This window comes from Camelina sativa, chromosome 7, assembly GCF_000633955.1.
Source record: "Camelina sativa cultivar DH55 chromosome 7, Cs, whole genome shotgun sequence".
In the NCBI taxonomy this organism is placed as follows: Eukaryota; Viridiplantae; Streptophyta; class Magnoliopsida; order Brassicales; family Brassicaceae; genus Camelina; species Camelina sativa.
In genome coordinates this window covers 16963636-16987092 of record NC_025691.1, presented here as the reverse complement: position 1 = coordinate 16987092, position 23457 = coordinate 16963636, and the positions used below count along the sequence as shown (strand labels likewise).

General features: G+C 34.0%; 4 protein-coding genes across 4 annotated transcripts in view; 3 read left to right on the top strand and 1 right to left on the bottom strand.

The window, feature by feature from the left end:
• LOC104704690 (HEAT repeat-containing protein 5B-like) overlaps positions 1-1290 on the top strand; it is a 20610-nt gene extending 19320 nt beyond the window's left edge. Inside the window, exon 47 of the mRNA XM_010420733.2 lies at positions 117-1290. Within this exon, the coding sequence (XP_010419035.1) occupies positions 117-1043 (927 nt within the window). The 3' untranslated portion in view covers positions 1044-1290. The remainder of the gene's footprint in view (positions 1-116) is intronic.
• On the bottom strand, positions 1597-2474 carry LOC104701316 (agamous-like MADS-box protein AGL103). The gene has a single exon (XM_010416968.2). It carries the CDS (start codon positions 2433-2435, stop codon positions 1725-1727), a length of 711 nt encoding a protein of 236 aa, XP_010415270.1. The 5' UTR covers positions 2436-2474; the 3' UTR covers positions 1597-1724.
• LOC104704689 (midasin-like) lies at positions 12241-14871 on the top strand. Its single transcript, XM_010420732.2, has 8 exons — positions 12241-12648; positions 12733-13058; positions 13232-13316; positions 13444-13715; positions 13804-13986; positions 14097-14266; positions 14477-14586; positions 14677-14871. Exons 1-8 carry the CDS (start codon positions 12544-12546, stop codon positions 14869-14871), a joined length of 1446 nt encoding a protein of 481 aa, XP_010419034.1. The 5' UTR covers positions 12241-12543.
• LOC104701315 (midasin-like) overlaps positions 15212-23457 on the top strand; it is a 28166-nt gene continuing 19920 nt past the window's right edge. Inside the window, exons 1-21 of the mRNA XM_010416967.2 lie at positions 15212-15619; positions 15704-16029; positions 16203-16287; positions 16415-16686; positions 16775-16957; positions 17068-17237; positions 17448-17557; positions 17648-17767; positions 17923-18001; positions 18541-18663; positions 18736-18835; positions 18916-18985; positions 19069-19188; positions 19264-19320; positions 19402-19575; positions 19690-19812; positions 19940-21676; positions 22435-22457; positions 22579-22786; positions 22882-22986; positions 23079-23384. Of these exons, the coding sequence (XP_010415269.1) occupies positions 15515-15619; positions 15704-16029; positions 16203-16287; positions 16415-16686; positions 16775-16957; positions 17068-17237; positions 17448-17557; positions 17648-17767; positions 17923-18001; positions 18541-18663; positions 18736-18835; positions 18916-18985; positions 19069-19188; positions 19264-19320; positions 19402-19575; positions 19690-19812; positions 19940-21676; positions 22435-22457; positions 22579-22786; positions 22882-22986; positions 23079-23384 (4596 nt within the window). The 5' untranslated portion in view covers positions 15212-15514. The remainder of the gene's footprint in view (positions 15620-15703; positions 16030-16202; positions 16288-16414; positions 16687-16774; positions 16958-17067; positions 17238-17447; positions 17558-17647; positions 17768-17922; positions 18002-18540; positions 18664-18735; positions 18836-18915; positions 18986-19068; positions 19189-19263; positions 19321-19401; positions 19576-19689; positions 19813-19939; positions 21677-22434; positions 22458-22578; positions 22787-22881; positions 22987-23078; positions 23385-23457) is intronic.

Below are 23457 nucleotides of genomic sequence, written 5' to 3'. Positions count from 1 at the left end.
CCCCCATCCTTTTAATCAACTTAACTTTTTTCTTTATTTTCCTTTGATGTGTTGTAAGCATTTTGCATGCAAAAATTGAACTATCTAATTGATGTCCTTGTTCTTCTGATGTTTAGGATATCATCCGTGCTTCCGTCTCTAAAGATAGTGCCCTTCCAAAGCCAAAATCCTTGGTTCCACCCATGGATATCAGATTACCAGCACCTATGGTAGCAACACCTGAAAAAGTTACCTCTACTGCTGATATGGTTAAAGCAGAAGTATTGCCCACTGTGCCAACATCATTCAATCAGGTTAGCACAATAGAAAGTGGAATTGACGAAGAAAATGACGAGGAGTATGAAGAAGAAGATGATGATGATGATGATGATGATTGGGACACTTTCCAGTCTTTTCCTGCTTCCACAAATCTTGAAGGGCCAGAGTCTAAGACAGAAAGTGTTGCTGAAGAGGAGCCAGATCTTCCTGGGAGTTCTTCTATACATGATAATGAATCAAATACTTTAGTACTAGCAGAAGAAGCTGATGATCAAAATCTTGCATCTGACCACCATGCCACAGACACCACAAGAGAAGATTCAAATGACAAAAGCAAAGAGGTTGAAGAGGAAACAGTAGAGCCATGTTTTACGACAAGAGAAGACTCGGTTGACAAAAGCAACGCGGTTGAAGAGGAAACAGTGGAGTCATGTTTCACGACAAGAGAAGACTCGGTTGACAAAAGCAAAGAGGTTGAAGAGGAAACAGTAGAGCCATGTCTCATAGAAGAAGCTCTTACAAGCCAGAATGACAAAACCTTATCTGATGAACATCCTCTTGAAATGAAGGAACAATCAGTTGAAAGTAAGAATTTGGAATCAGAAAATATTGGAACTGATATCAAACTTGCTTCAACTGAGATAGATTCACCAGCACCAGATGATGATCATGAACCGCAACAAACTCAAACGTCACTCGAGGATGAATCTAGCAAGGAACATGTTGGGGCAGATGTTATCGTAACGGAACAGACAATGGCTGAAAATAAGAGCGAGGAGGATTAAATATGTTAGGAGACTGGTGATACAAAATTTTACTGTAAACATTTTTATGATTCATTTGTGTTTGTCTTTATGCGTCATTTCAGTTGCTGTGAATGCGCTCTGGTTTGGGGATAAACCTTGAAATTGGTTTATTACATTGTTTGGTTTTTCTACTGTGATTTCTTGTAAAAAAAACTCCTCTCAATCTCTGCGCAAGTGCTAATTAGCGACAGTGTAGAGAATATATAAGTAAACATGTATTTTACTAGCGACAGTGTAGAGAAAATAAAATTAAAATTCAATACTTTATTTTAAGAAAGATAGAAATGGATTTGGTGAGGTTTCTTGCCTGNAAAAAAAAAAAAAAAAAAAAAAAAATCATTGGTGGGCTCTGTAGCATGTATGTGGAAAGAAACTTTACCAACAAAATTTCTCTAACTTGACGATCCCTAGTAACTACTTGTAGGTAAACTAGAAACAGTATGAATTAGCTGTTAATCGATTGATTAAAAATAGCCAGTTAAGGCTTTACAAGTATAGATGATAGCAGCAGAGAGAGAGAGAGAGAGAGAGAGAGAGAGAGAGAGAGAGTACAGATTGCAGCAAGTGACCAAACAATGAATCTATTACACACTAGACAGACAGACATAATCCAAAAAAAATCATATTAGACACTAGATAATTTGCACTAATCAAATCAAATCAAGAAAAGAGGGGTTGTGAGAGATCATAAAGAGGAGGACCAAAAGCTCCAAGTGAGCCCGAGTTGTAGTTTCCCACATCCGGATTCATCAGTAGTAGTTCAGGCGGAATCATCGGCAGAGATTGCCCTTGGTTCATCAAACCTAATGGGATTTGCGAGACATTCCCGTTCTCATGGTTAAGCAGAAACATGGAAAACTGGTTGTTTGGTTGTTGTGGAAGCAGATATTGATTGATCGTATTCCTAGTACTACTACTACTCGCACTCGCTCCTTGATTCATCTTCCTCTGTTCCCGAACTTCAACGAGAGCACGAAACCTATCTTGTAATCTGGTTACGTTACGCTCCAAGGACTGAACCACTCCCGTGACTTGCTCACCCGGGTAATTATCAAACCTAGGGTCCCAAACTGGAAACTTGGATACACGTCTCGGTCTCTTCTTGTTGGAATCTGCGAGAAACACGTTAAGATCAACGCTTCTTTTGTGTCGTTTCGTCTCGCTCAATGCAATGTATCTTCGAGCTATGGCTTCGACCTTCTCCCTCTCTTCTGGATATGTCTTAAGCGCTCCATCGGCTCCATAACAGATTACGCAGAGTTCGATTGCACAGAGCACTGAAAGCTCGCGAGCTTTCTTAAACAAAGTAGCTTGTCTTCTGATTAAGCTTGTAGAAGAAGAAGAATAAGAAGAATTAGGTTTTATTTTCATCGTCTTCGGTTCGGTTCGGTGGTGTTGATGACTCTTGACTCTGACTCTGAGATGAGAAGAATTTCTTGGGTTTTTTCTTAGTTATTAGTCAAATTTGCTATACGATTTCGTTAGAGTGATTAGTCATTTCCTTCTACTTTTTTATTTTATTGCTATCCGTGAATAGTCTTAGTATTATTGTTTATACTTTGATTTCATATTCCTAATTTGAAATATGTAATGTAGGACGAAGAAGATGGAGCTCATGTCATTCACAAAATCTGTAGCGGATGTGATGCAGGAAGTTGAGGAGTCTGCTAAAAGGGAGATTGAAGTATCACTCAATCCACCTTCAGAGGCTGATGATGAGGCACCACCAGGGCCTACGAATGACAGGGTCAAGATTGTCATTACAATTCAGGAAAAAAGATGAAAAGAAGCAATGCCGTGTGTTTGCGGTAAGTTTATCAACATGTAGCTTGCTAGGCAAAATTTGTACGTGGGATTAAGAGTTAGTTGTTATGTCACCCTCGCTAACATCCGGATAGCTAGATATTACAGAGCGTTCTAGGAAAGCATGAGTTTAGATTGGGGATTGAAGAGATCACTTTAAATATTGAAAGGGATCTTAGAGGCTTATTTGAGGGGTCGCTGAAGTAATAATATAAGAGTTCCCTGTCTTTATCAATGTGTAAATTATGAGATGCCTTTGTGTACTGATGTAGAAATGGTATTTTCCTGTTTTCTTGTAGGATGAGAAGTTTGAGCAGGTTTTCAAAATGTTTGCAGAGAAAGCTAAGCTTAACCTGCAAAATCTTGTATTTATTTTTGACGGTGATAAGATTGATATCCATCGAAGTACACGCGTTAACAAACAGGTAACTGATGAAAAGTCCTCATCTTTGTTTTGGGTCTTATTGTGATATGATGATGCTCATATCTTTGATTGGATTCAGTCAGGCATAAAATCAGACTGAAACCACCTGCATGTTGCTTCTGTCTGCCAAATCTAGAATGTCAATCCGTTCAACTTTTGCGAAACCACCAGAGTTTTGTTTTGTATATCAACATGGGCATGGAAGGGGATCTCTGCTAACACTGGTGTTGTATCTGTGACCTTTCTCATTTTATCGGAATTTTTTATCTTTCTTTCTTCCTTTCATCGTTTGGACTTTGGATAGTAGATTCAGCTTTTTATTTAGGATGTACAATATATGAGATAAACCGGAACCATTTTGATCTTAACTAAACCAAGGAAATCCATTGTGTAACAATCAAAACTATTGTGTAAGCAGACTAAGCAGTAAGCTCCGTACGTAATCATCTGCTCATTGTAAATGTCGTTTTAAGAAAAATATAGTAGGACCTCTATAAATTAATACTCTTTAAATTAATACTCTATAAATTAATAATTTTTTCCAGTTCCGAATTGGGCGGTATAAAAAATGTCATATTTCGATAAATTAATAAGATAATAATGTTTTTGGAAATCCTATATAAACATATGGTCCATCAATATCATAAATTCATAATCATATAATATTAATATATATATATATATATCTAAGAAAATCTAGTGAAATATGACTCTATTGTTATTTGCATATTCTTGAATTTGTATTCATATTGGAGCTCATCTCTAATTTTTTTCATTATCGTCTTCTAAAGCCACATCTAAAAATTGTGAAGAGTTCTAAATGTGATAATTGCTTCTTTATATGTAATTGGTTCTAAAACTAGCGCAATATCTTATTCGACTTCATCATTACCATGAATGATAATATTAACAATTTATTCTAAACTCTAAATTTCTAACATCTATCATTTTTACCTACACTTTAAACTTAGCAATTACGATAGACAAGAATATAAAATTAAAAAAATTCTTTACAAATATGAATAATAACAAAAGTATCTTATTTTGTAATACAAAAATTTTAAGCAATTACGATAGACAAGAATATAAATTAAGAAAATTCTTTACAACTTTGAATAATAAAAAAAGTATCTTATTTTGTAATACAAAAATTTTAAAATTATGAAAATTAAAAATATTTTCATAAATTAATAATTATTAATTTATCGATAAATTAAAACCTCTATAAATTAATAAAATTTCATGGTCCCGACTTTATTAATTTATAGAGGTTTTACTGTAGACATCTCTTATATATATATATATATATAATATCAAGAATTAACATATGACATAATTGGTGAAATAGACACTTTTTAACAAGTAATTTGAAAAGTAAACACTTTTAAAAACAAATTTGAGAAGTCGACACTTTTCTCTTTCCTCTCTAACGTCAATATCTATTAGAGAGATACTTAGAAAATGACATTTTAAACTTTTTTTGTTTTTTATATCCCACATAAAGACAACTTTGTTTTTAAAACTAGGTCTAATAAAATTTAGCCCAAAAACAAAGGTATGTTTTCATAACTAATGAACTTTATACTTTTTATATTTTTTACACATGACCAAAATAATAACCTAAATAAAAAAATTATTTTTACAAATGAAGAAATCATTTTCTTAATGGATTTATGTGTTTTAAGTTTTATATGTGTGCTTGATTTTTGAGAAATATTCTAAAACAAGTTTTATGGACAATTATAACATTTCATAAACTTCCCAAAATATCATAATTAGACACATTATAATATTTTAAATTAATTTATAGATATTTCATAAACTTCCCAAAATTTCTAGAATTATTTTTTTTTAGATTTGAGTTCTCTATTTTACATTTAGGTTATAGTTTTGAATATGTAGAGTTTAGTATTTAGAGTATAGAGTTTAGTTTTAAGGTACACCAAACCTAGATGGTACACCAAATCCACATAGTACACCAAACCTAGATGATACACCAAACACATATTGTACACCAGAATAACAATATTTCACACATTACAATATTTTAAGTTAGTTTTCAGATTTTTTTTTTTAGGTTTTGGTTCTCTATTTTACATTTAGGGTATAGTTTTGAATGAATAGAGTTTAGTATTTAGAGTGTAGGGTTTAGTTTTGAAAATTTATTTAAATGGTACACTAAACCTAGATACACCTAACCTAGATGGTACACCCAACCCAGATTGTACACCATAATAACATTATTTTCACACATTTCAATATTTAAAGTTAGTTTTGAGATTTCTTTTTAGGTTTGAGTTATCTCTATTTCACATTTAAGGTATAATTTTGAAGGGATATGGTTTAGTATTTAGATTGGCTCCGATTGGTAACCACGTTTAAAAGAGACGGTTGAAATTTTAATAGCGGTTGTAAAGAAGGTGGTTAAAAAGAAAGCAGTTAAAGTTAGCGGATGGAAAAGACAACATAGTAAAAGAAAGCGGTTGAGTATTTAGCTTGATTGGTAACATTTAAGCGGTTGAATAGTATAAGTTATAAAAAATTGAAATTAATTTAGTTTAAAAATGAAATAATAAATCATTATCTAATTCATAATATAAAATACTAATATATTTAAATGATATTAACGAAATGATCAAATGTGATATTAACAAAATTAGCAAATGTTTATTTTTAAAATCTTCATAATATGATATTAACAAAATCATAATCTCCATGTATGTTACTATTCAAATCATAATCTTGATTTACTAAATTTTTATTTATTTTTGGCTTACTAACCTTTTCATATGGAAAAAACATTGAGAAGAATAGCAACATATATTAAATTAAGATTAGAGTTTGAACAATAAAACTGTGCAGCTTTTTGTCCAAAGAAAAAAAAACTGTGCAACATATTTATAAAGCCAAACGTTGGTTTTTGATAGTGGATAGGATGAGTGGTTGTAACCACCAAAAACATGAGTGGTTGTAACCACCAAAAACAGGCTCTAACCACCATGTTCAAACGCTTTCCCCAATCATGATATCCAACCGCCTTCTCCAAACGACTTGTTGATTGGTGATCATTGGAGCGGCTCGTTTGCAAACGAGGCGTTTGTGTGCTTCCAATCAGACCCATTGTAGGGTTTTCATTTTGAAAATTTAATTAGATAGTATACCAACTTAGTTGATAAACCAAATCCAAATAATATTATATATATGTCAAAAACCGTAACCTAAAAAACCAAACCAAAGTAAACTGAAATAAATTGTTTGGTTTGGTTATATTGGTCTGAAAATCCATTTGGTTGTCAAATTTATTAACCAAATGGTTTAGGTTTGGTTTGGTAAAAAATCGTAATACAGAATGGTTTTTTGGTTTTTGATAAATATTTTGAATACTTATATATAAGTATATATGCACAGTTTATATTATATTTAATAATATCTTTAAGATTTTTTTAATTAGATTTATAATTTTTTGAATTTATTTTTTTGGATTTTACTTTTTAAATTATTTGGAAGCTTTGGGTTTACGAAACTAGATTTAGCTTATATTAATTTAAGTTATGTATAACTTATTGACTGATATATTATTTCTATTTTTTTGTTTATTTTATGCAACATTTATAACTTTTTTTTAGTGTAAAATATGGAATAACCTAATAAAACCATAACCAAACCGAACTGAGATACGTATGGTTTCATTATTTATAAACCAAAAAACCCATAAACCAAAAAAACCGAAACATATCTAAACCGAAATACATGTGGTTTCTATATGGTTTTAATTTTATAAATCCGAAAAGAACGTATACTCAAAAAATAAAACCGAAAAACCGAACAACCCGCCCCTACTAAAGTTGTTTGGATATGGATATAAACATTTTATGTCATTCAATGCTAATAGTTTCCAAAACAGATTTAATTGTCAAAATACTCTACAAAAATACTAGTATAGATATATAAAAATTTGGATATATTTTTTCATTTAGCCTTACTTTTTAGTCTATATATTTTTTCATTTAGACGAAAATATCATTTTTAACTTTTAACCATGGAAAGTGCCAAGCTGTTTTACACCATTACTAATTGAGTAATTGACAATGTATATTACTTGGTTTTAACCTGCGGTATACCGCGAGATGATACATTTAAACTAAAATTATATTTGTTTATTAATTATGTTTGTTTTATTTAATGTTTACAATTGTATAAGAGTATTTTGATGGTTAATTTTAGGATTTAACCCGCAATATACCACAATATAATTTATTTTTAAATAATCAGAATTTAATGATATTAATTAAATATATTTAATATTTTAATATAAATACTTTTGATGAATACTTTTATAGCATCAAAATAATATTATTTCAAATTGACATTAATACTTTTGATAAATACCCGTGAAATTGAAGGGTCGACGAAAAACAAAATAAAAAACATCGAACCCAGAGAAGAGTAAACAAAAAGAGGAGAAGAGTAATAAAAAGAGGGGCTGAAGCATTTATAAGTTCGTTAGCTCTCCCTCATAAAACATAAAAACTTTAAAAAGTCAGCTACTGTGGACTATTCTCCATCAGCAGAAGAATATAGAGGTCACAACCTTATCATTCAGCTGTGACACATGGGAAGGCATAAAGACTGCCCCAGGTTCGGTGATCCCTGCATGGCTTGAAGAAGTCTTAGACATCTCTACATACTTCATCACAGTTCCCATATGTGCAACTGCCAAATGAGCATAACAAATAGGTGTATATTCTTATGTCGTCGGTGATGCTAACTTGAGAATATGGCTCAACACTATTTATAGGCGAGAAATTAAGGAACTAATTGAACGCATTAGCAACTAATTAGGGATTTCATATTCGCATAATATATATTGGGAATATGCCAAGTTTATGTTATTAGATTAATTTTGAGCCATTAATTCGTTTTTTATATGATTTTGTATATAGAGATTTGGGGAGAATTTATATTTTAGAATTGATTGTGGTAATTAATTAGGAAGATAGAAAATCAAATGTAGCTGATTTATAGGCTCTTCGTAAATTTATATTTTGAAATCGATTATTCTAAGATTTTGTAAAGATATTTTGGGACGATGAAAATAGATAATTTTATTTCGGATTTAATAGGGTGATAAATTAGGAAATCTTTCTTTTTGTTAATGGAAAACGGTTGAATCTATATTTTTGTTTTATAATTTAATTAAAAAACATCTATTTACAATGTCATGAAATGTAAATATTTCTTAACTTCAAGGCTTGTTTGCTAAAATTGCTGTAAAAATGTTAATATAGATGTGAGATATAATTTTCTACAACACTACTTCAAATAACTTGACTTCCCTTGAATTATTACAACTTCTACATATAGTACTTCTTCTGTTCCAAAATATAAAAGTTTTTGAGTAAAAGCATAAAAATTAGGAAACAATAAATATTGTATTACTTAACAAAATTCAACCATTAGAGAAAAATACAATACAATTTAAATAGTCAAAAACTATTAAAATAATATTAAAATATATGTAAACTTGAAAAAATCTTATAAAATAGAATAAAGAAAAAAGCCTAAAGTAAATATATAAATCACATGGTAGGTTTCTCTCTCTCTTCTCTCTCTACGATTTTTCTGAGAGGAAGAAACTCTCCTATCAGCTTTTTGTTCGCCGATTGGTTTTTCTCGGCTTAGTTTCCCGTTTATTGGGCTCGCTTCTGGCATCCCCGGTTCTCTCAACGGGGTTGGCTGGCTTTTATACGGCAGTGATGGTTATTTTAGCCCTGTTTTGGCTGGCTCTTTCTTCGGCAGCAGTGGCTATCTTAGCTCCATTTTGGCTGGATTTACTCTAACATATATGTCATCCTTCTCTCGGCAGTGTTTGGCTAGACATAGATCCGGTAATTAATGATGATGATTGCTTCTATGCCGATGCTTGATGGGTCGATGGAGTTTGTTTGATTTACATGTTATGATGTAGATCTACTCTCTTGATGATCGAAAAGTTGTATATTGAAGACGAAGATGAAGAAGCTTTGCGTGGAGTCATACTCTCAGCAAATCGGAATTTGCCTTATTCTCCAGGCTTAAATCGAGATTTTCTTGTAATTTTCCGGCGATTTTGGCCGGGTTTAAAGTTTGCCGGCACTACTTTCGTATGCCGGTGATCGGAGACTCCACTCTCTTCGACTTCCCACATGTCAGCCATCTTGTTTCTCTCTTGCCACATGCTATGTGTGTCAACGCTTTACTCTTCAGTAGGATTTTATGGACCTGAGCTTTTGTTTTATTAGGCTTGTTTTATAGACTTGTTTTATAGGCTTGTTTATTTTGGCATGTAATGTTGGCCTGTTATACTTGGCTTTATATTATAAATAAAACACTTTTGTAAAAAAAAAAAAGCCTAAAATATCTTTTATCTATATATACATTTTTGGAGACATTTATAAAATAAATCCTCGAGTTGGAACTTATTTACAATCATGCCATTAACATTAATTTTACAATTATTTTTTTATTTTAAATAATATCAAATTTGGAATCTAAACTTAAGAAGATTTTCACCAATTCAAATTTCCAAAAATATCGGACCAACACCCATTAACATTAAATATTTTATATTTAATTAACCAATTCTCTAAAAAATTGTTGATAATAACTTATTTTCATGTGTTTGAAAGCCAAATGATTAAACTGTTGATAATAATTTTAATTTTTTAAAAAATTTGGGTCCCGAACTGACACAAATTGTTAAAAAAAAACAAATCGATATATCAATATAAGAAAATCGGGTCTCTACGTATAAACCAGGTTTGGGTAATTAATTTTGTGATATCATTGATTGATTCTCTCTGATTCTGTAGTATAAAAATCATTTTGATTTCACAGTTGTATATAACTCTCAATAATGAATCTATATATCTATATATACATTTTTGAGACATTTATAAAATAAAATTTGAAGTTAGCACTTATTTACAAGCATATCGCTGACATTAATAAATTAATTTAATAAACAAATTAATTCTACTTATAATTGTTTTTTTTATAGAAACTAAGTGACTTAAAAGGTAACAAACATAATTGTAAATGTCTACAGATTGTATTTCCTTATTTTATAAGGAGGTGAGTGAAGAGCTATTGTTCTTTAAAAAATTAAAAAATTGATTTGATAAAAAGTGACTTTTAGCCTCACATACTATATTTTACTTTTACGAGTTTCGTAAGATGAGTTTTTGCGGATTAAAAATCTTTGAACATGTTGCGTGATCCGCCTAACATGACAGGTTTGGACTATAGAACCAACACTAAAACTATTAGTTTATTTCATATACTATAGATTTGTAATCATAATTTGAAAAAGTAACTTATAAATTATTTGATATATGAACTACAGAATATTACACATACTAAAACACATTCTTAATATTCCAAAAAAACAAAAAATTGTATACACATATACACTAACATACCATATATACATATACCTTTGTTTAATTATAGAAAACAAAAGTAAGTGTTTTAAAATTTTATATTTTATCTAATAATAAATTTAATGTAATTAGGTTATAAATTGTATAAAATGTAAGAAGAAGAAAATTCTACACAAAATTATAAATTAATTAGATAAAAGTTAATTAATTGGGAATTTGAAAACTAAATAAATTAAAAATTATTATTTAAAATATAATAATTTATAATTTAGTCCCGCGGTACACCGCGGGTGAAAACCTAGTATATTGTAAGAGAGAGAGCAGTTAATTTGTGTTAGTAACTTAGTATCGTCGTGTCACTATCCTAATTTTACCAAGACATATGTAACCAAATTTTTTTCTACTTTTTTCATATGTAAAAACATAATTTTAGTAAGGGAAAATCATGTTTTAAACCTTCAAAGTGTCACTGGATAGCACTTTAAACCTCAAGGAAATTTCACTAACACTATAAACCTTCAAAATGATTTTACTAACACTTTGAGCCTTTAAAATGATTTTACTAACACTTTAAACCTTAAAACTAACTTTCATTTTTGTACCGCCATAAAAAATAACGGAATAATAATATCCGTCAACACGAAATAGTTAAACTATGTTGGTTTAATTTAAATTTTAATTAGTTTTAGTTTTTACAAATAAATAAAAAGATAAAAAAAAAATTTGTGTTCATCTTTATTATAGACAAACCTTTTACGACATTACTCTTCATATTATTAATCCTTTTAATAAATGCATCTCTATTGGATTCTCATTCAAATCGATTGACTTCTCATTGGAAACCAATGAATCTTTTAAATATATTCCCATCTTCAGTTTTACATTTGTCAAATATTTTAACCTTATCTCTGATTCTTCATTTTTTCTTGCTTTGATGTATTTTTAATTTTCTTTTATCAATCGTCATAAATAATTAAATTAAATTAAATTAATTAAACGAGTATTTAAATTAAACCAACATAATTTAACTATTTCACGTTAACAGATATTACTGTTCCGTCATTTTTCATGGCGGTACAAACAGAAAAGTTAGTTTTAATGTTTAAAGTGGTAGTGAAATCATTTTAAATGTTTATAGTGTTAGTGAAATTCTATTGAGGTTTAAAGTGTTACCCGAGAATACTATGAAGGTTTAAAATATGATTTTCCCATTTTAGTAACCAAAAACTACAATTAAATTGTTTATTAAGCAATGACTTAGTATCCCATCTCCAAATTTAACTCGAATTAGTATCCAAAATACTATGAACATTCATCAGCCTAGGCTTTTTTGGTTACCGAAAATTCTCTGTTATCATCATCGAAACGCTGCGTTTTCATATTTTCTGGGAAAATTAGAAACAAAAAAAATAAAGTGATTAGGTATGCAATATTGGGTAAATTAAAGGATTCATTTTGTAAATTATTCATTCCATTTTTTCCGACTCTCTCCTAAAACCCAAACCGCCTTTTCGACTGCAATAAAAACCTTAAAAAGGCGCTTAGCTTAAACCCTTAAACCTGTGACTGCGCCGCGTTCTCTTCGTTCTTCATCCTCCCAATCTCTCTCTATAGCCTTCCGTTCTCTCAAAACGTAAGATTTGCTACTAAAGGTACTTCCTTTCCAGCTCTTGTGTCGATTTCAAGTTTCCATCGTCTTCGGAGGATTTGAGTGTAGGCACGATTAAACCTAAATTCTCCCCTTTGTTTTGTGTTTGTGACAAAATTAATCACTGGGTTGCCTAGAAACCCTACTTTTAGTGTCTGTGGTTTCATCTATTAACAGGTATCGATGGCTATTGATGGGAGTTTCAACCTTAAACTTGCCTTGGAGACTTTTTCTGAACGTTGCCCCAAGGTGGAAGCTTTTCCATTTTTCAGTTGGGTTCTCAGCAAGGTAAATTCTTGTAACTGTTAATCAAACGTTACCCCAAGGTGGGTTTGAGTTTGTTTTGTCTTTATGGTTGCTTGGTTTGTTTAGGGAGGAGAAGTGGTGGATAACGAAAAGGTGATTCATGCTTTGTCGGATGTGTTTCTTCACCCGGAGTGTACAATTCCGTTGGTTCATTGCTTCCTTCCTATTATAAGAAGGGTTGTAGATAGAGTGGTGGGAAATCTTCATCTAGTGGGTGATCTAAAGTCAAGCACTGACTACTCAGACGATGTGTCATCAGTTTTGGATAATGCCATGAAGGGAGGTATGAGTGTGATTGATTTTTATGATCGGCGTGGACAAAGGTTGGAGCTTCATGAGTGTGCTTGCTTGGCCTTCAGTCGTGCACTTCATTTGAATTCGTCTTTGCTAGGGTAATATGACTATTTACTTTATCGCTTATGTTTTTGGAGCTAGAAAGAGTATATAAGATGAGATCAGTCATGTGAACCAGCGATAAAGCTGAGAAATGTGAAAATAAGTTAGTTTGGTTTAATAAAAACAGCTCGACACTAGTCTACTAACAGAAGATTTATTAAATTTGTAGGTCTATTCTAAATTATTTTAAGGAAGCTCCACCACCATACCAGCGAATTCTTGTGAAAGAAACAATTTATCAGTTGCACATGGAGGTATGGTTGTTATATTTGACGTTTACTGATGTCAGAGCATCATATGTAACGTATATGACATTGTTGTTATTCTTATCTACTTCCTAGTATTTGGCCAGTTACATTGATATTTTTTCCCCTGAATCAGGCTACAGCGGCGTACTTGCTTTGTCTTCGTGTATCATATCGTTTTCTCGTCATTAGACCTGATATTTTCTCTAAGTTGTGGGATTGGTCTTGTTACTTGGACTCCATGAAAAGGCTCTCAGAATGTCCTAGACAAAAAAGGCATTTCTCGGAAAAGCATCGAGACGCTGTGTGGTGTGGGATTCAAATTCTTTCTGTTGTTTTAAGATGCAGTGACAGAGTAGCTGGATGTTTTGGTTTTGAAGTGGAAGAAGCACTTTCGTGCTTGCTACGGTAATCCAGTTTTAGCTATACTCAAGATCTTTAATTCACTTTTCGTCTGAAGTTTTGTTTCTAAGGTTATTTTCTTTGATACATCCAGCTGGGAAGAATTTTGTCAGGATATAGAAATAGAAAAGGCTGGATTATACATTCAGTTGCCTACATACACAGCTGTGAAGTCTTTGCAACAATTTAACACACTTGTACCTGGGATTCACAAGCGACAATCAGCAGGTTTAGAAACAAATGAGCCATTGATGAAGATTCGGAGGCTGGACACCTGGTCTGTTCTCTTTATGTTTCTTTCGAAATAATTTTCAACACTAATGCCACTTGTACTTAATGTTAATTTTCTCTTATTCGGGTTGAATTCCACCTTTCTCTTCAATTCAGGGATGTCAAATCTTTCTCTGAACCATTTGAAATCCACTCTAGGGTGGAGAAATCTTTTGAAATGGTCTCATTGGCTGTTAGTCAAAAGCGACCTGTTCTTCTGTATGGTCCCTCGGGATCTGGAAAGTCTGCCCTCATTAGGAAGTTGGCTGATGAAAGTGGTACCCATGGTATGTTATAATTTTAATATCTACGTATATTGGTCTCAAATAATTTTTTAGTTGGCTAGGTTCAAGCAACTTTGTACGTTACTGGAAGGGAAAAATAACTATCTGGAGATGATGCTGTGCATACTATGTTTCCACTGTTAAAATTAAGGCCTTAAACTAAATTATTTCTCACTATATATTGTTTTTTTTTGTCTCTTTTAATTTTGATAGTTGTGTTTATCCACATGGATGATCAACTTGATGGGAAAACGTTGGTTGGCACTTATGTCTGTACCGATCAACCTGGCGAATTCAAATGGCAGCCTGGCTCACTTACCCAGGTTTGTGTAATTAAATTCAGATGGCAGCCTATTTATTTATCCATCCTCCTACAATTGCATCAATATTTTTTATGTTTTCCATCTTGGCAGGCGATTATGAATGGTTTCTGGGTGGTTCTTGAAGACATAGACAAAGCTCCATCAGATGTTCCCCTCGTCTTGTCACCTTTGCTGGGAGGGTCTGGCTCATTCTTGACCAGTCAAGGCGAGGTAAACACTCTTTTTGCTGCTCCATTTCTTATCCTATATGGGGANGGTTTAAAGTGTTACCCGAGAATACTATGAAGGTTTAAAATATGATTTTCCCATTTTAGTAACCAAAAACTACAATTAAATTGTTTATTAAGCAATGACTTAGTATCCCATCTCCAAATTTAACTCGAATTAGTATCCAAAATACTATGAACATTCATCAGCCTAGGCTTTTTTGGTTACCGAAAATTCTCTGTTATCATCATCGAAACGCTGCGTTTTCATATTTTCTGGGAAAATTAGAAACAAAAAAAATAAAGTGATTAGGTATGCAATATTGGGTAAATTAAAGGATTCATTTTGTAAATTATTCATTCCATTTTTTCCGACTCTCTCCTAAAACCCAAACCGCCTTTTCGACTGCAATAAAAACCTTAAAAAGGCGCTTAGCTTAAACCCTTAAACCTGTGACTGCGCCGCGTTCTCTTCGTTCTTCATCCTCCCAATCTCTCTCTATAGCCTTCCGTTCTCTCAAAACGTAAGATTTGCTACTAAAGGTACTTCCTTTCCAGCTCTTGTGTCGATTTCAAGTTTCCATCGTCTTCGGAGGATTTGAGTGTAGGCACGATTAAACCTAAATTCTCCCCTTTGTTTTGTGTTTGTGACAAAATTAATCACTGGGTTGCCTAGAAACCCTACTTTTAGTGTCTGTGGTTTCATCTATTAACAGGTATCGATGGCTATTGATGGGAGTTTCAACCTTAAACTTGCCTTGGAGACTTTTTCTGAACGTTGCCCCAAGGTGGAAGCTTTTCCATTTTTCAGTTGGGTTCTCAGCAAGGTAAATTCTTGTAACTGTTAATCAAACGTTACCCCAAGGTGGGTTTGAGTTTGTTTTGTCTTTATGGTTGCTTGGTTTGTTTAGGGAGGAGAAGTGGTGGATAACGAAAAGGTGATTCATGCTTTGTCGGATGTGTTTCTTCACCCGGAGTGTACAATTCCGTTGGTTCATTGCTTCCTTCCTATTATAAGAAGGGTTGTAGATAGAGTGGTGGGAAATCTTCATCTAGTGGGTGATCTAAAGTCAAGCACTGACTACTCAGACGATGTGTCATCAGTTTTGGATAATGCCATGAAGGGAGGTATGAGTGTGATTGATTTTTATGATCGGCGTGGACAAAGGTTGGAGCTTCATGAGTGTGCTTGCTTGGCCTTCAGTCGTGCACTTCATTTGAATTCGTCTTTGCTAGGGTAATATGACTATTTACTTTATCGCTTATGTTTTTGGAGCTAGAAAGAGTATATAAGATGAGATCAGTCATGTGAACCAGCGATAAAGCTGAGAAATGTGAAAATAAGTTAGTTTGGTTTAATAAAAACAGCTCGAAACTAGTCTACTAACAGAAGATTTATTAAATTTGTAGGTCTATTCTAAATTATTTTAAGGAAGCTCCACCACCATACCAGCGAATTCTTGTGAAAGAAACAATTTATCAGTTGCACATGGAGGTATGGTTGTTATATTTGACGTTTACTGATGTCAGAGCATCATATGTAACGTATATGACATTGTTGTTATTCTTATCTACTTCCTAGTATTTGGCCAGTTACATTGATATTTTTTCCCCTGAATCAGGCTACAGCGGCGTACTTGCTTTGTCTTCGTGTATCATATCGTTTTCTCGTCATTAGACCTGATATTTTCTCTAAGTTGTGGGATTGGTCTTGTTACTTGGACTCCATGAAAAGGCTCTCAGAATGTCCTAGACAAAAAAGGCATTTCTCGGAAAAGCATCGAGACGCTGTGTGGTGTGGGATTCAAATTCTTTCTGTTGTTTTAAGATGCAGTGACAGAGTAGCTGGATGTTTTGGTTTTGAAGTGGAAGAAGCACTTTCGTGCTTGCTACGGTAATCCAGTTTTAGCTATACTCAAGATCTTTAATTCACTTTTCGTCTGAAGTTTTGTTTCTAAGGTTATTTTCTTTGATACATCCAGCTGGGAAGAATTTTGTCAGGATATAGAAATAGAAAAGGCTGGATTATACATTCAGTTGCCTACATACACAGCTGTGAAGTCTTTGCAACAATTTAACACACTTGTACCTGGGATTCACAAGCGACAATCAGCAGGTTTAGAAACAAATGAGCCATTGATGAAGATTCGGAGGCTGGACACCTGGTCTGTTCTCTTTATGTTTCTTTCGAAATAATTTTCAACACTAATGCCACTTGTACTTAATGTTAATTTTCTCTTATTCGGGTTGAATTCCACCTTTCTCTTCAATTCAGGGATGTCAAATCTTTCTCTGAACCATTTGAAATCCACTCTAGGGTGGAGAAATCTTTTGAAATGGTCTCATTGGCTGTTAGTCAAAAGCGACCTGTTCTTCTGTATGGTCCCTCGGGATCTGGAAAGTCTGCCCTCATTAGGAAGTTGGCTGATGAAAGTGGTACCCATGGTATGTTATAATTTTAATATCTACGTATATTGGTCTCAAATAATTTTTTAGTTGGCTAGGTTCAAGCAACTTTGTACGTTACTGGAAGGGAAAAATAACTATCTGGAGATGATGCTGTGCATACTATGTTTCCACTGTTAAAATTAAGGCCTTAAACTAAATTATTTCTCACTATATATTGTTTTTTTTTGTCTCTTTTAATTTTGATAGTTGTGTTTATCCACATGGATGATCAACTTGATGGGAAAACGTTGGTTGGCACTTATGTCTGTACCGATCAACCTGGCGAATTCAAATGGCAGCCTGGCTCACTTACCCAGGTTTGTGTAATTAAATTCAGATGGCAGCCTATTTATTTATCCATCCTCCTACAATTGCATCAATATTTTTTATGTTTTCCATCTTGGCAGGCGATTATGAATGGTTTCTGGGTGGTTCTTGAAGACATAGACAAAGCTCCATCAGATGTTCCCCTCGTCTTGTCACCTTTGCTGGGAGGGTCTGGCTCATTCTTGACCAGTCAAGGCGAGGTAAACACTCTTTTTGCTGCTCCATTTCTTATCCTATATGGGGAAATATTGTAGGACCCACACCTTTTGAATAACTCCTGTTGTAGGTACTTGTATTGTTTCCTTGAGAGATTTATTCAAGTTTCGGAGCTTCTTAACTTTAAATCTGCTTGCAGGAGATACGGATAGCGGAGAGTTTTCAACTGTTTTCAACTATATCAACACCCGAATGTAGTGTGTCACACATCAGGGAAGGTATGTCTTGCAGACACTGATTGGTTTGACAGCCTAACTGTTTCATTTTCGTTGGCTTATTTTCGCAATAGAACCATTCAGCATTTCGAAGGGCATGATAACTATGATCTTGCTACATTTAATGTCATCTAGGGGTGACGTGGTTGCAAAATAGGTTGAAGGGTATTTTCGTATGATTAGCTTGAAACCTGAAACTTGTATGGAGTTTATTGCTTGAAGCATCAAATCAAATGCCAGTGGGATGAGAGGCTAAATTAACTGCTGTTATAATGAATATTCATGCTGGCTATTTTTCCTAATTAACAAAGCTGATATAGGGATGATTAACATGGCCAATTTGCCTAACCAATCTAGCTCAAAGTGCATGATAGATTAAAGATCCAATTTTATTAATGTTTGCAACACTAAATCTCTTATGAGGTACTATCTGTATTTTTACGTTGCATTAGAGCCTGAGAAAAACCCATCTTTTACTATTTGCAAATTAGATTCAGTTCAAGAAACCTTATTATTTTTATGTCTGCTTATCTTGGATGTAGCTGGAAATTCGTTAAGTTCTTTATGGAGGAGAATAGTTGTATATCCACCAGATCGTGAAAGCTTGCAAGGTATCCTGAGTGCTCGGTATCAAAACCTGGTTCCTGTTGCAGAGAAACTTATTGGTAAGTTCCTCTTGCACATACGCCTCTATACATGGAATCTGTACTAACTTTGAAACTATTCCATCTTTGCAGAAACATTTGAAACTGTCAACTCTGCTCTTCGGCCCCAGTATTCTGGTTCAACAACTGAAAACTCAGCTACTTTCAGTTCTCCAAGTAGATTTTCACTGAGGTAGGCATATGTCTATGTTTGAAAATTCTTCTTATTAATGATTGGTCATTCTATTCTTTCTAAATGGTCATCGTTTCCAGAGATCTGCTCAAGTGGTGTGAGCGGGTTCATGGCCTGTCCTCCTTCGATGGCCAGGCAATTTTTCAGGAGGTCTGTTTCTTTACAGTTTGCTTGGATTAGTCTCTTATTTTAATATTTCTTTATTAAATTTGCCATTTGTGCTTTTTCCTCAGGCAGCTGATATATTCTCTGCGTCTTATATGTCAACTAAAAACCGAGTGACAGTGAGTAACATTGTGGCTAACATTTGGAATGTCGCCGTTCCAGAATCTCAGCATAAGCCCCCAATTCAGGTATCTTAGATCCTTGAACCCAATGTCTTAGGTTGATGCTTTGAGATTGTTTTCTAATAATTCAATGAACTGCAGGAATATTCTGGGATTCTAAAAATTGGCAGAGTGTCTCTTCCACTTGGTCAAACTGCGGTTAGTTTATAAGCATCTCCTTCTTCCTGATACAATTATTTATCTATTACAGCCTCTTGTTGATCTACTTTTGTTTTCCAGTCACATGATCGGTCTAGGTTTGTTGAAACAAGCACATCTACACGGTTACTTGAGAAAATAGCTCGCTCTGTCGAGTACAACGAGCCAGTTCTCTTAGTAGGAGAAACAGGGACTGGGAAAACAACACTAGTTCAAAATCTTGCACACTGGATCGGACAGAAACTCACTGTTTTGGTATGTTTTGACATAGATTTTTGTAGTAGTTATCATAGTGGTTTTCTATAATTTCTAGTTTATTCTTTTAGTTATCGTAGTGTTTTCTATAATTTCTATTTTACTTTTCTGCAGAATTTGAGCCAGCAAAGTGATATAGTTGATCTACTGGGAGGTTTTAAGCCTATTGATGCAAAGATTATGTGCACAATGCTGTACAATGAATTCAATGAATTGGCAAGAGCTTCGAAGATTAAGGTAGCTTTACATTTTAAACTTAGTCACGCATTGATTTCCTCCTTCACTCATTCTTAACGAGATATGTTTTGGAAGAAATTTAGCATGTTGCTGGAGTAAATAAGTCCTCTTTATTTTTGGTATCCAGGATGATGCAAGCATTATGAAATATCTGCAAAAACATTTTAGAGCCAAGAAGTGGGATAAGTTTTTGGAACGGTTAATAGAAGCTACTGATGGCATTGGTAAATTTAGGGAAGAAAGGTCTGGTAGAAAGAGAAAGAAACCCGAAGAGATTGTGAACTGGGCGCATCTGTCGAAGAAAGTGAAGAAGATTCGTCACCAGATATCTTCAGGTGGAATGGTTTTTACCTTTGTTGAAGGTGCGTTTGTGACTGCCCTCAGGGAGGGGCATTGGGTTTTACTAGATGAAGTGAACTTAGCCCCACCGGAGATATTGGGCAGGCTAATTGGTGTTCTTGAAGGAGTGAGGGGATCACTTTGTTTAGCTGAGAGAGGGGATGTAATGGGCATTCCCAGACATTTGAATTTCCGTTTGTTTGCCTGTATGAATCCAGCCACAGATGCTGGTAAGCGAGACTTGCCATTCTCCTTCCGAAGCAGATTTACAGAGTATGCTGTGGATGAGAACTTATCTGATGCTGACCTGGAGATATTCGTGAGGCGGTTTTTAGGTGGACGTGAATCTGACAGTAAGTTAGTTGGCAGCATCGTTTGCTTTTACAAAGAAGCTAAAAGGTTATCTGAAGAAACCTTACAAGATGGTGCTAATCAGAAGCCACAGTATAGCTTAAGGTCTCTTTACCGTGCGCTAGAATATGCGATAAAAGCAGAAGGTATTGGTGGATTTCAGAAAGCATTATACGATGGATTTTCCATGTTTTTTCTCTCCCTATTGGATGCTTCCAGTGCTAAGATCATGGAACCAATAATAAAACGTATCTCTGGGGGAAATATCCGAAGCCAACCACTTCAAAGATACTTGGGAGAATTAAAAGGCAGTTCTGATAAATTTGTTGAGAGTTATGTTCAGACGAAGAGTATAATAGAGCATCTCAATCATTTGGCGCATGCCATTTTTATCAAAAGATATCCTGTTCTCTTACAAGGACCAACATCCAGTGGAAAAACAAGCCTTGTCAAATATCTTGCAGCAATAAGTGGAAACAAATTTGTTCGAATCAATAATCATGAGCAGACTGATATCCAAGAGTATTTAGGTTCCTATATGACTGATTCTTCAGGGAAGCTTGTATTTCACGAAGGAGCGTTGGTGAAGGCTGTCAGGGGTGGGCATTGGATTGTATTAGATGAACTTAATTTGGCTCCATCTGATGTCTTAGAGGCACTAAACAGACTGCTTGATGACAATAGGGAGCTTTTTGTGCCTGAGCTGAGTGAAACAATCTCAGCGCATCCTAATTTTATGCTCTTCGCTACGCAGAACCCTCCAACTTTATATGGTGGACGAAAAATACTGTCCCGAGCTTTTCGCAATCGGTTTGTGGAGATTCATGTTGATGAAATTCCAGAAGATGAACTGACTGAAATTCTTTCTAGGAAGTGTATTATTCCAAACAGTCATGCTTCGAAAATGGTTGAAGTGATGAAAGACCTGCAACGCAGTAGGCAGACTAGCAAAGCTTTTGCTGGAAAACATGGATATATAACTCCAAGAGATTTATTCCGGTGGGCATATCGTTCCAGGACTTATATAGACGGTATATCATATGAAGAACTAGCCAGAGAAGGGTATTACATTCTTGCAGAGAGGCTGCGTGATGACATTGAGAAGGTAGTTGTTCAAGAGGTGCTGGAGAGACATTTCCGTGTCAGTCTTAACAAAGATGATTTGTACAAAATGGTAAGTTATGTTGTCTAGTTTGAAACGTTTATCAAAATTATTTTCAGATAATTGATGTAACAACATGTCATGCATCTAGAGCTAAGTTGTCTTTTCTTCTTGGAACTAGTTCATTTTAGGTTTCCTGAAATTAGTTTATATTGTAGGTCTTTTAGCTTTATATATCAATTGTGAACTGCCTGTTTCATGAAAATTGCTTGTTTTGATCTGTTGTTTTACACTTATAGAGCCACTACCTTCATTCTGATAGATTATTTTTGTAGGAAGCTGTTGGTCTTACTGCATTACTATTAAGTTTTACTATTACTCAATCAGTACAAAGTTTTGCTATTTCTTACATTATTCTGATATAAATAATGGTGATTGATTGTCAAAAAAATAATAATGGTTTCTGTATTTTTTGTTTTTTTGCCTTTGTTGTCTTACNTCTAGCTAAGTTGTCTTTTCTTCTTGGAACTAGTTCATTTTAGGTTTCCTGAAATTTGTTTATATTGTAGGTCTTTTAACTTTATATATCAATTGTGAACTGCCTGTTTCATGAAAATTGCTTGTTCTTGATCTGTTGTTTTACACATATAGAGCCACTTACCTTCATTCTGTAGATTATTTTTGTAGGAAGCTGTTGGTCTTACTGCATTATTATTAAGTTTTACAAAGTTTTGCTCAATCAGTACAAAGTTTTGCTATTTCTTACATTATTCTGATATAAATAATGGTTTCTGTATTTTTTGTTTTTTGCCTTTGTTGTCTTACCCCAGGAGCTTCCAAGTTTGGATTCCATGTAAATTCCTTTCCCCTCCTAATTTTTCTATAATTGAATCATTTTTTTCGAGCTTGTTTGTTTAATCCTTGAACAGTCTGATTTAAATTTTATGGTGCTATTATTTTCAATTTTTATATAGACAAAACAGGAAATTCACATGGACTCGAAGTATGCGGAGACTATTTTTTCTCATCAACCGTTCTTATGAACTGCACGAGCCTGTACTTCTTGTTGGTGACACTGGAGGAGGCAAAACAACAATCTGCCAAATACTAAGCGACTTAAAGAAGAAAAGATTGCACATTCTTAACTGTCATCAATACACAGAAACATCTGATTTCCTTGGTGTAGGCTTATCTTTTTTTCATCTTATATTTCCGAACTTCAATGCTGCACTGTTACTTCTTTCATTTACAATTTCTAATGTCACCCTCTTTCTTAGGGATTCTTTCCTGTGAGAGACAGATCAAAATTAGTCACTGAATACGAGAATCAAGTCAAACAGTTGGAGCTCTCTCAGGCATTGGCGCCTTCTGGCCAAAATATTGTTAGTATCCTAATACCCACCATTGATGTTGGTATTTCACCCGTCTTTCTTTTAACGTTGATACTATATTTTCTTGAACATGTCATGTACAGGGTATTTGTGCAGATATTAGTGGAGCTGAATTGTTGATCAAATCAATAGAGGCAGCTCTGGAGATATACAAAAATGATTCAGTCATAGGAGCGGCCGTCACACCACAGGATGTTGATGTTCTTGAGAAGATAAGGAACAATATGGTGATGCTGTCTCAAAAGTGGCGTTCAATTTTTGTTTGGCAAGATGGGCCCCTTGTCGAAGCGATGAGAGCTGGAAATATCGTTCTTGTGGATGAGATATCTTTGGCTGATGACAGTGTATTAGAAAGAATGAATAGTGTGTTGGAGACAGACAGGAAATTGGTGAGTATTAGTTCACTGCCTTCATGTCCATCAGCTAGCCACTCCTTATCATTTTCATCAGCTCTACACGCTG